We start from the raw sequence: 12152 nt of genomic DNA, 5'->3' as shown, positions 1-12152 counted from the left end.
AAATATATATATGATCAAATAGTTATCTTTTATATATATATATATATATATATATATATATATATATATATATATAATATGCCCAAGCAGCATCCCGCTCATGAATAAGAACAGATAGTGCTTCAGAAATGGATCATGGATTATCCTTGCCTTTAGCTCAAAATTTTTAAAAGGTGCATGCCTATGATTAATGATGGATGTAAAGCCTTCATAAAAATATTTCTAGGCAGACTCAACGTCAGGGATAAGGAAAATCCTATCCCAATCATGATGAGCAAGGTCAAAAAGAAAACCTTGTTCACTAAAATATCACATACACCATCTAGCAATAATGCGTGGATTTCTTTCAAACCATCAGATGCCGACTGCAACCAATTCACATTAAAATCACAGGGAAGTCACCGAGTCCATCAAAGAGGAAATAGCATCATTATTAGCTGATGGAGGTCTGTAGCAACCAACTACAGTAAGATGTAAGGTCTTAGAGACAATAAGGTTTAAAGCTAATAATTCATATTGTTTAACCACTGACTCATAAAGTAACACAGTAACTTCAAAGCTATCCTTAACATAAACTGATACCCCCTCCCATTTTTGGTCTATTGGCCCTATAAACAGTGCAATCATCAATACCAATGGCTTTGTCCGTTTTTTACCGTTTTATTAAGCCATGTTTCAGATATTACTGTAACATCAGCACTGGTATTTTTTACCCAGATACGCACCAAATCCAAACTTAGGAAGCAGCCTTCTCACATTAATATGAATAAAACCCAGTCCTGATCTGGATGTAAAATCAACAGGAACATTTAAAGTCGAAGCAGTATCATTATAAGGACCAGGATTTGGTAAAACATTCCCTGATATCAATAACATAAGAATGATAAAACTCCGTCGCTATGAAACTTTTATTATATAAAATATAATAAAATAAAAAATAAAAAATAAAAAAAACATATACATATTAATAAATCATTATAAAAAATATATTGTTTTGATGTCTTATTTATATTAACATATTAATATCTTTATTAATATAAGAAATGTTTTTTTGTCTTCCTCTATTGTCTCTGTATCATCTTTTTTAGAATGAAGCTGGATTTAGGTATTGTAAAGAAAGCAGTCCTTTTGGATGAGGTACATCTTTTAGACTAATTCTTATTTTTTATTTATATTTATTTTTATTTCATTTGATATTTTCTTTAATTGATTTCTTACACCAAGAAACCTTCCTGTTATTGTTCTGTATTGTTATGTCTTTGAAATCAGTGGCAATCACATTTATTTCACCAGTTTAGTTTGTAATAGTAATGTAATGCTTTTCACGGTGGTTTTAGTGGTACACTTTAAAGGATGTGCCATCAGGTCAGGTTCATCTCAAGCTAGAATGGCTCTCTCTGTTGCCCTCTGCAGAGCGCCTTAACGAAGTAAGATCTCACCTGACAGACTATAAAAAATGGTGTATTTGTTGATATTCTCCTTTCATTTCCAGACTAAACCCTTTTATTAAATGTAGGTGCTGGAGAGGAATAAAAACATTACGGTATATGGTAAGACAGCAGATCCTCCTTCTGCTGCCGTTTTGACTGTTTATCTGGACCGGGCACAAGATCTACCTGTAAGTTTGTATTCTGCAGCTCTATTGCCCTTCTTTCTCCATTGATTGTTTTGTTGAAAGAGTGTTTTAAATGTTGATGTTATTCAGTTGGATGTGTTTCTGTTCAGTTCAAGAAAGGCAATAAGGATCCCAGCCCCATGGTGCAGATTTCTGTGCAGGATACCACCAAAGAGAGCAGGGTATGATGTCATTGTTCTTGTTAAGTTTATGGTATATTCATGCCTTTTGGAGTCACTCTGTTTCATATACTCTCTCATAATTAATAATACAGACGGTGTATGGAACTAATAATCCAGTATGGGAGGATGCCTTTACATTTTTTATTCAGGACCCAAGCAAACAAGATATCGACATCCAGGTATAATCAATATGATTGTAAAATATTAAATCTAGTGTTATTCATTTAAACCTAATTTATTCTTTTTTTATTATGTAAATGGAATAATATCCTTTCAAGTGTTCATTTAATTGTATATAGACATGTAAACAGCATTTCTTCATTGTGATTGCTTCCATTTGTCCCAGGTGAAGGATGATGACAGGGCTTTGACTCTGGGCGGTTTGTCCATCCCTCTGTCCCGTCTGCTCTCCAGCGCTGAGCTCAGCATGGATCAGTGGTTTCAGCTAGAAAAGTCCGGACCGGCCAGCCGTATCTACATCACAGCTATGCTGAGGGTAAGATAAGAGCGATTGATTTTAATTATTAAAAACTTTGAGGACACTTAATTTAGGAGATGTTTGTTTCAGGTGTTGTGGCTGAATGAAGAAGCCATCCTTACAACACCTGTGTCTCCATTACCCGGAGAAGGAGATGATGAATCAGAACTGTCTCCAGGGCTGTCAAAATTGACTCCCACTTCAAAACGTCCTGAGCACTCTAGCCCAGATGGCAATTTTGCATCTGAGGTGAGCCTGTATTTTGGATCTTGATAACCTTTGAAATAAAAATTTTAAATTGAAGTTATCAATATTTGTAATAATCACAATTTCAATATAGGGTGTTTTGCGGATTCACCTGGTAGAAGCCCAGAGTCTTGTCGCTAAGGACAATTTAATGGGTGGCATGGTGAAGGGAAAGAGTGACCCGTATGTGAAAATCCGGGTGGGAGGACTGGCCTTCAAGAGTCAGGTCATCAAAGAGAACCTCAACCCCATCTGGAATGAACTGTATGAGGTATGCATGCTAATTGAATGTGGCTTCTTCCTTAAAACAGAAGGATTTCATCTCGTCTTGCTGATTTCTGCTTTGAGAGTCAATTTATTGCTTCTCTGCTGCAAACATATTCAAACATTCCTTTTTGGAAAATAAGTGTCCCCATTTGCAAAGAGATATTTAAGTAATGTACACCTGGCTGCTTGAATTGTAGGTGATCTTGACCCAGCTCCCAGGTCAGGAGGTGGAGTTTGACCTTTATGATAAAGACATCGATCAGGATGACTTCCTTGGCAGGTGAGGTGGCAACCTTCCTCTTCTACTTTTTTTTTTGTTTTTGAAAGAGGTCTCTTATTGCTCTCCAAGGCTGTATTTGTTTGATTAAAACTTCATTAAAATTAGTAATATTGCGGTTTTTTTATGATTTAAAATTAGTTTTCTATTTTAATATATTTAAAAGTGTAATTTACTCCTGCATACTGAATTTTAAGCAGCCATTAATCCAGTCTTCAGTGTCACAGGATCATTCAGAAATCATTCTAATGCTGATTTGGTGCTCAAGAAACATTTATTATTATTATCAATGTTGCAAGCAGTTGTGCTGCTTAATATTTTGTGGTAAACCATGATACTTTTAAAGATTCTCTAATGATAATGAATAGAAAGTTCAAAAGAAGAACTGTTGCCACTAGATAATAACAGCAGGACCTTAAAATGAGCAAGATTATTTAAAAATCCTAACAATTTCTTTATAATTTGTGTGACAGCCATGGTTATGAAGCTTTAATATTTAAATGGTTAAAAAAAAACACCTATCAAATGTAATAGTGCCTGTGTTATGTTATTGACCTCATAGCACATAAAATATATCCCTTCATGCTATACAGGCTGACTTTACTGATTTAAAAGATACATATTTGTATTTCTGTTTTGCTCAGGCCTAATATGACATAGTGAGTTACACTCTGAGGACAGATGGCTTTAAGGGTAGTGAATGAGATAAAATAGGATAAAAGTCTATTAAATTGTACATTTGTGTTAAGAACATGTTAGTGATCTCTGGTTTGTTTCAAAGTGTCAGGTAAGGCTGTGTGTTATAAAGTTTTGGCTAGTGCATTTAAAGTATCAGTTTATCAGTTCTTTTGGTGAATGTCAGTATTGTTCCTGCAGTGATTTATTATCTGTTTGCAGGGTTAAAGTGAGTCTCAGAGATCTCATCAGTGCTCAGTTTACTGATCAGGTGAGGCTCTCAGTGCATGTTTGTTTGTTTCTAAATATAACATTCTTCATGATTTTTTCTTTTTATACTTTCTATATCTGGTTGTATGCCTGTTTACACCTATTTATGCCTGTGTCCTGGTGCAGTGGTATACTCTGAATGATGTGAAGTCTGGACGACTTCATCTTGTGTTGGAATGGGTGCCTAAAGTTTCAGATTCCACTAGACTTGAACAGGTAATGTGCTTTTATTATATATGCTTTTATTGTTCATCCGAATTCAATAAATATTAACATATCAATTGATTTTGTATTCAGATCCTACATTACAACTATCAGCAATCTTACCTCAATAAAATTGTTCCTTCTGCTGCACTGCTTTTTGTGTACATTGAGAGAGCACATGGTCTGCCTGTGAGTTACATTTTATTTTCATTCAGATATTTGATTGTTTATTCACTACTTAATTTGCAGTAGCTGGTAGTTAGCATAGACTTTGCTTCAATTAACTGAGTATATTAGAAGCACCCAGCATAGAAAACGCATTGTTGTTTGCAGTTAAAAAAGAGCGGGAAAGAGCCGAAAGCAGGAGCAGAAGTGTCGCTTAAAAATTTATCCCACCGGACCAAAGTAAGACCCTCACATCCTGATGCATTTATGTTGATGTTATTCAAATATCAAAGACTCACAAAAGAATCATGTTTCTCTCACAAGGTTGTCAATCGCTCGACTTCTCCACAGTGGGATGAAGCTTTTCATTTCCTGATGCATAATCCATCAGAAGACACACTTATAGTCAAAGTGAGAAACTTTTTTACAGTAATTATTGATTTTAAGGTGTGAATTTATGTCAGAAAGACCATATTTACATAATGTTCTCTGCTCTGGAGTGTATTTTATATGAATCTGGTGTGTGTTTGTAGCTCACTCACAGCTGGGGTCAGGCTCTGGGGTCACTTGTGCTTCCTGTGAGGGAGCTGCTGGATGAGAAGGATCTGGTGCTGGACCGCTGGTTCAGTCTGGATGGAGCCATGCCTGAAAGTCAGATTCTGCTGAGAGCTGAACTCAAGGTTAGAAATCACACACATATTCAACATGTGCTGAGCAGCAGGACGCATTTACGTTCAGCCAGAATGAAGTATATTATACAGACAGCCTTGGTAAGCATAAAAGAAAAAAATCTAGTTTAAATAAAATAAAAACATCTTGTCTGTTAAAAAGCTCCTAGACAGCAAGTTGGCTCAATGTAGCGATGCAGAGGATTCAAGTCATGTCATACCCAGTGGAGACACAGCTGCTGCAGCCAATTTTGAGCTCCGACACAGAAGCGTGCCCGTCCAAGGGTGAGCTCAAGAGGAGCTGTATTTCATTTGCAACAGTATGTTCAGAATCAAACAGTAACTGACATTGACATATGTGTTGGTTTATTTGTGTGGATTGATGCAAATGCAGAGGCGAGGATGCCAGTTCAACCAGGAAGGCCCAGGTGAAACTCTCTGTTGCCTATTTATCTGAGAAGAACCGATTGGTTATTACCATCCATGCCTGCAGGTAGGTGTCGTACAAGTTCCCTCACTTAAAATGAAAACCGATCAATGATCTGCACCTTAATGCTACATAAAGGTGACCAGTAAAAACGACTTACTTTATTGTGGTAACCAACCAATTACTGGACACGTTCAGTTGCTGCATAATATAACAATATTAATAATATAATATAATATAGTACTGGATACATATGTATAAATAAAAAAACAAATGATACAATTTGAATATTATAATATAGAAAATATTCAAACTATATAATTAAATATAAACATTTTGTTAAATAAAATATTAATTTACTTTATATATATATATAACATAAAAATTACTAATATCTTTAATATGAAACAGTATGTTAAATATATGTATAGATAATAAAATATAAAATGTACTGTATGTACACACACACACACACACACACACACACATACAGTGGGGAAAAAAAGTATTTAGTCAGCCACCAATTGTGCAAGTTCTCCCACTTAAAAAGATGAGAGAGGCCTGTAATTTTCATCATAGGTATACCTCAACTATGAGAGACAAAATGAGAAAAAAAAATCCAGAAAATCACATTGTAGGATTTTTAAAGAATTTATTTGCAAATTATGGTGGAAAATAAGTATTTGGTCAATAACAAAATTTCATGATTTTCTGGATTTTTTTTTCTCATTTTGTCTCTCTTAGTGGAGGTATACCTATGATGAAAATTACAGGCCTCTCTCATCTTTTTAAGTGGGAGAACTTGCACAATTGGTGGCTGACTAAATACTTTTTTGCCCCACTGTATATATATATATATATAAAATATTCTAAATATATAATTAAATACATAAATATATACTTGTTGAATAAAAAAAATATATAATAAAATTATAATTTTAATATGTATAATACAATTGTTAAATAATTAAACAATATAATGACTGTATCTTTAAGGCTAAAAAATAGCCTTCTTTCTGGTTATGGACCTCAGTTTATTTTTTTCATAATTCTGTATTCTTGCACAGGAACTTGCCGTCCTTCTCTAAGGATCCTCCAGATACTTATATCTCATTTATTCTACTTCCGGACAAGAACCGGAACACCAAAAGGAAGACCAGTGTTAAGAAGAAAAGTCTCAAACCTGAGTTCAATGAGAGGTTAGTAGGAACATTCATCAAAGCACTATCTGATGACACTGAGAGCCGAATGTTCACCATCTTTCACTTGCTCCTACAGATTTGATTTTGACATGACACTTGAAGAAGCTAAGCAGAAACATCTTGAAGTGTCTGTCAAGAACAGCGTTTCCTTCATGAGTCGTGAAAAAGAACTTCTTGGCAAGGTATTCATCATGTGCCGAGTCAGATAACAACACCATAGACATTATTACACAGAAATGACTAAATTTCAATCGCCATTCTGTTTCAGCTTCAGCTAGACTTGTGTCAGCTGGATCTCAAGACAGGAGTATCACAGTGGTATGTGCTGTACTGTTGTTCACTGTAGATTATGCTAAGATTACAGAGTGTTTTCTTACATCTGTTCTTATTTGTATAATTTCAGGTATGACTTGTCACATGAGACCAACTGACTGGCCTTCCCATGTTGACTTTATTTGCAGTCGTTTAGAGTGGAGGCCGATTTCACGGATGTTACTTATCCTGAAACTAGCAGGGAGTCCTAGAGCAGTGTGTCAGGACTAAGATTGCATCATGGAATTGCTGTGCAACTAGCTTTCACCCAAAATATAGCCTGCTTGATTTCCATCTTAAACAAATAATGTTAGCACAAGAAGGCTATGAGGGCGCCACCTAGAGCCAATATGACAACATGTTGGAGAAATGTTACCTTTTTAAGTATTTTAATTTGTAGCTTCTGCTTTTTATGAGCACCTGCACTTTATGGGTAATGCAGCAATGAGAAGTTGGAGCTTCTGTTCAGCTTTTCAGTGTTTATTGAAAAAAAAGAAAACAAATATTAGTATTCTGTTGTTGTTGTTGTTGTTGTGTAGTCAAGTCTATGAAGAAGCCAAGAGGAAATTAATCCTTTTTTATTGTTTCCTATTTTAAATGTTTTAAGTGTTTCGTAATTATGTGAACATTTCTTCATATCTTTGTGTTTCACAAATTTTACCCTCATGTTTATGACAAGACTATTCATTTTACACATATCAAAAACGTTTCAATCACTGTGCAAAGTGTGTACTTTCCCAAAGATTAAAAATATATATTTTATGTATGTATGTTTGAACCAAAAGGCAGCATGAATATTTAAATTTTAAGTGCCAATGAGTCTCTGAGAGACAGACGCTCAAAAATGTTACAAAAATGCTTGAGTTGTGTCTTGACGTACAGAATTAGTTCCTGCTGAGAAAGACGCTTGAATAAACAGCCAAAGGGAGGAAAAGAGAGATGCTTTTGACATTGAAATGTAGTGCTTCTGCACCCTATTAACCAGAGCCTGTATTGCAGTTTTAATAAATATGCCATTTGCACTTTAAACACTGATTTGTTTTATTTTTTTTCAACATGCATTCGGTACATTTATATTGAAATAATTCAGTTTCTTTATTCACAATGAATAAGCCAATTATTTTCAGAAAAATAAACAGCTGTGATATCCACTGTTTCGAAAGAAAATAGTAGTAGGCTCAGCTGAAGCCAAACAGTCAGGAATAAAGTCATTAAAAATGCTACAGCGGGGATTCTCAATCAGTAATGCTGTAATTCCAGCTTTCCGCCAGCAGGTGGCGACAGAGAGCTGACAGAAAATCTCATTCAACTTTACGCTAGCGATGTGCAGTTTGGAGACGGGTGTGATCAGTCGCATGTCGATGGCTTTCATTGTGGGCGCAGTGAGTTAACAGATGAGCACTAATCGGGATCACCCAAAATACAACATAAACTATAATCTACAGCATTACCAAGAGAAGAGAGACAACAGAAAAAGAAGAAATAAGAGGACTGGCTGCTTGACATGGATTGTCCAGACCTCTGCCATACAATACTTTTCAAGAGGACAGAGTGATACTTTTTTGTTTAATTAGATGATTTAAAACACACTAGATATCTCATCATTTTTTAAGATTTATACCGATTAGGAATCGGTTCTGAAACGGATCACTATATCTTTTTCAACTTTTTGAACAAAACCAAACAAAAGTGGAATGTGATCGCAGGTATTGGATGTATATTGGATTTATAAAGGGCGCCGGGAGGCACAGAGTGATTTAGACACAGAGCATCTGAATCCTGCGTCTGGACGACATTATAAAAGTAAAATATGGGGAATATTGAGAGTGTGGACGGGCAATATGAGATGAAGCATCATATCATGCCTTTGAAAGTTCCCATGCCTGACCCAACAGAGCTGGAAGAAAGATTTGCCATTGTTTTGGTGAGTATGCCATACAATAAGACTATATAGTGTCTTTTTACTTTAAAAATATTTTGAAACCGTATTTAACGCGTTTAAAATATTTACTTTATATCAAGTTTATGTTCACTGATGTACATAGCCTGTACTTACATGAAATCATTACATATTTCCTTCATAATTTCCTTCATTTAAAATAACAGTTTTTCTCCAGTGTTCCTAACGGTATTGTTTAGCACCTCAGACTTCACAGTGATCAACAGATAAACACATTGCACAGATGAGCGAAAGGGACGTGTTGACATTTCTTTGATATGCTCCGTATGTCAGAAGCTTTATGACTTTCTCAAATGTTTCACCCCCATTTTGTTACTCGCACGCTTCTCCTCAGTCCTTTTGTCTCTGAAACTTCACGAGCGCTGATAAATGATGTGAAATTTCGCACGATGGTGAAACAGGCACAGACTTCACTTTACATCCCAAACGTTTTTAGTAAATTGACATACAGGCAAAGAGTGTGGTTTTGTGAGTGGTGTTATATAATTCATCTCCTCATAGAGCACAGCATTTTCTGAATTCCCCCAAAACTCCTACGAGCGAGAGATGGTGAACAATCTCTCTCTCTCTCTCTCTCTCTCTCTCTCTCTCTCTCCATCGCCTACTGTTGCTTTTGAGCAGACATTTACACACATGTTGAACACACACTTACACACTCATCTGTCATTGTGAATCTGACATTATGAGGCAATCAGGCGTGTTTATGTAATACAGTAACTGAATCATAACATCGTATCATTTGGAAACATTTGTCAAACAGTCTTTGTAGTTTTTCTAGCCTTTGTTAACCAACTGTTGATTTGCGTTTGCGAGTTAAAAACAGATTAATAGATACTAAATTGATTTTATTCTTTATTAATGTACAAATAGACTCAGGATATGCTATGAGGTTTTTTTTATGTACACATTAAAACCGTTTTCTAATGAGGGCATTGCTAGGTGGTTGCTTGGCTGTTGCTAGTCAGTTGTTGCCTACATTCTCTTCCAGAATTTATTTAGAATTTTTGATTTATTGATCAAAGAGTTCTAGTTTAGCAACAAAATGACATCACTCATTCCATACTGGACTGATGATGGAAAGACTGACCATCCCAGGGTGGAACCGAGGTCAGTTTTTGAGCCTCGTCAGCAGTCTTCTTTAAGTTCGGCCAGATTTCCTCTCCCTGCTTTTACTTTGTGGGAAAGCATAACATTTTGAGTAACATTTGTGTTTCAGTGCTGTTATCGGACGACAAGATGTGCTGGGCTCTGTCTGTCCCGCTTGACAGATAAAGGAACATCAAAGTGTGCGTCTGGTAGAGAGCTCTCCACTCAGGAAAAGAGGCTTTCGACTTCATACTATGGTACTGATTAGAGTCACACAGGTTAAAAGTGTTTCTTCCGTCAAAGAGGTATCAGTGCAGCCTGAACAAAAACATAAAAAAAACGAATAGGAAAAATGATATTCTGACAGTCACAGCCTCTCTTTTACACTTTCCTGACAGCATACATTATACAGTCAGTGACGTAACTCAACTTCCCTCACTTCCGCCTCTGATTTCCTGTGTGCTACTGCTTGTGGTGCACATTTAGCTCAGTGTGAGGTTGTGTCTGCTCGTACCATCTCCCCTCCCTCAGATGCACGCTCTCAGACGGGTAGCACATCATGATGTCATAGATGTAATAACCGTGCATTGATGGCTTTAACAGAAGCTTAGCACACAGGAGGGCATATAAAACGCTCGGGTTCAGGCCTAAACGAGCACATGTGCCTTATTCATCGTTTTGCTCTTTTTCCTTTGTCTGGCTGATTCAGACTTCGCTTCATCTCAGCTCTCTGTGGCTGGAAACAGCTGCCTGACATTTTTCCCTCGTTTGTGAAAGGAAATTGCACTGTGGAGCTGACTGCAGCCAGTTTCTCCAGTGGTCCCTGGAGAGTTTGGCTACTGGTTTTCTTGATGGTCTCAATCTAGACTATTGCATTGGTTTGTTTTGGTCACGCAGCCTTCAGACTGAAGATTATGATTTTCTTTATTCAAAGTAGCAGCATCATGACTGAATATGTATATATCAGATTTCAGGACGACTTAAAGGATAATTCACCAGAAAAATGAAAATTCTGTCGTCATGCACACACTTCAGGGTAAGTAAATGATGACAGAATTTTTTTTTTTGGATCAACTATCCCTTTAAAAAGTTACTTTTTTTGAAAGCTTATGAAGTGGGTGTGTTAAAGTTAACATGAACTCTGTTTACTTTCTTAATCTGTTCCTGGTCTTATTGTGCATGATTCAGAGACACATGTTTTTTTTTTTTGCAAATAAAAATGCTTGTGTGCATAATCTTCATCAAAATGTAGTCCACATATTTTTGGCTGACATCACCACTTCTCCTCCAACCACCTGGCTCCATTCTAGCTTTTAACGATCCAATCAATTTGCAATCTGTAATATGTAATCTTGGTTGATATGTTTCTCTGTAAATGTTCTTTTTCAATTCAAAATACATCAGTCAATCAAAAATACACCTTATTTATATTTTCAATTTTCATTTTAGTTTAAGTTTGAGTAATTTAGCTTTTTGCTTTAGTCGGGTTTACTAGTTATATTATATTTGTATTATATAGTTATAATATTTCTATTGAAATTGTATTGATTTTTATTTCAGTTTTAGTTTTAATAATTTTGGTACTTAAACATTTATTTCAGTTACTTGCGAAGTAGGGATGCACCGAAATGAGAATTCTTGGCCGAAGCCGAAACCGAACAAAATGAAACTCTGTTCTATACCGAACACGGTTTTTCGAGTTTTTTTCCCGGTGTATTTTGCCAATTTTTTTCACTATTGCATAAATTAAATAGCCAAAATGTGCTTTTTACTGTTTTGTCTTGCTTTTCAAAGAAAAAATCAATTACAAAACAACAATTTAAAAATATTTAACACTGAATATTTTTTAACATTCTAGCAGACATTATACCAACAAAGCACAATTTAACTTAAAATTAAAAAGTCAGTAAATAATATTTTTTGGCCATCAGACCCCCCTTCTTGAATTAGGCATATTTTTTATTATACAAATAAAAGCAGCCTTGCTGAGCAGAAGAGCCTTCTTTTAAAGCATTAGAAAATATTACAGATCCCAATTTGAACACTATATGTGAATGTTATAATAAATGTATTAACAGCTGTTGTAATTATTATCATTATTATTATTGTCTTACTTTT

General features: G+C 35.5%; 2 protein-coding genes across 7 annotated transcripts in view; both read left to right on the top strand.

Annotated features, from left to right (window-relative positions):
• Positions 1-7489, top strand: part of LOC107593905 (extended synaptotagmin-1-like) — a 15817-nt gene extending 8328 nt beyond the window's left edge. Inside the window, exons 11-31 of one of the 3 annotated variants that reach the window (XM_016283787.1) lie at positions 1089-1137; positions 1338-1427; positions 1517-1618; positions 1726-1797; positions 1890-1976; positions 2144-2293; positions 2366-2524; positions 2616-2792; positions 2986-3068; positions 3963-4011; positions 4137-4226; positions 4308-4403; positions 4548-4619; positions 4704-4790; positions 4913-5059; positions 5211-5332; positions 5442-5540; positions 6542-6673; positions 6753-6858; positions 6945-6994; positions 7080-7489. In XM_016283787.1, coding sequence (XP_016139273.1) covers positions 1089-1137; positions 1338-1427; positions 1517-1618; positions 1726-1797; positions 1890-1976; positions 2144-2293; positions 2366-2524; positions 2616-2792; positions 2986-3068; positions 3963-4011; positions 4137-4226; positions 4308-4403; positions 4548-4619; positions 4704-4790; positions 4913-5059; positions 5211-5332; positions 5442-5540; positions 6542-6673; positions 6753-6858; positions 6945-6994; positions 7080-7107 — 2047 coding nt within the window. In that variant the 3' untranslated portion in view covers positions 7108-7489. Of the gene's footprint in view, positions 1-1088; positions 1138-1337; positions 1428-1516; positions 1619-1725; positions 1798-1889; positions 1977-2143; positions 2294-2365; positions 2525-2615; positions 2793-2985; positions 3069-3962; positions 4012-4136; positions 4227-4307; positions 4404-4547; positions 4791-4912; positions 5060-5210; positions 5333-5441; positions 5541-6541; positions 6674-6752; positions 6859-6944; positions 6995-7079 lie in introns of all 3 variants that reach the window. The other 2 variants (XM_016283786.1, XM_016283788.1) reach the window with 2 other exon arrangements.
• An 851-nt stretch (positions 7490-8340) lies between these two features.
• LOC107593903 (formin-like protein 3) overlaps positions 8341-12152 on the top strand; it is a 44750-nt gene continuing 40938 nt past the window's right edge. For all 4 annotated transcript variants that reach the window (XM_016283782.1, XM_016283781.1, XM_016283783.1 and 1 more), the window contains exon 1: positions 8341-8912. In XM_016283782.1, coding sequence (XP_016139268.1) covers positions 8799-8912 — 114 coding nt within the window. In that variant the 5' untranslated portion in view covers positions 8341-8798. The remainder of the gene's footprint in view (positions 8913-12152) is intronic.

This window comes from Sinocyclocheilus grahami, unplaced genomic scaffold (assembly GCF_001515645.1).
Source record: "Sinocyclocheilus grahami isolate Dianchi unplaced genomic scaffold, SAMN03320097.WGS_v1.1 scaffold177.1, whole genome shotgun sequence".
NCBI lineage: Eukaryota > Metazoa > Chordata > Actinopteri > Cypriniformes > Cyprinidae > Sinocyclocheilus > Sinocyclocheilus grahami.
This window is presented reverse-complemented; position numbering and strand designations above follow the sequence as displayed.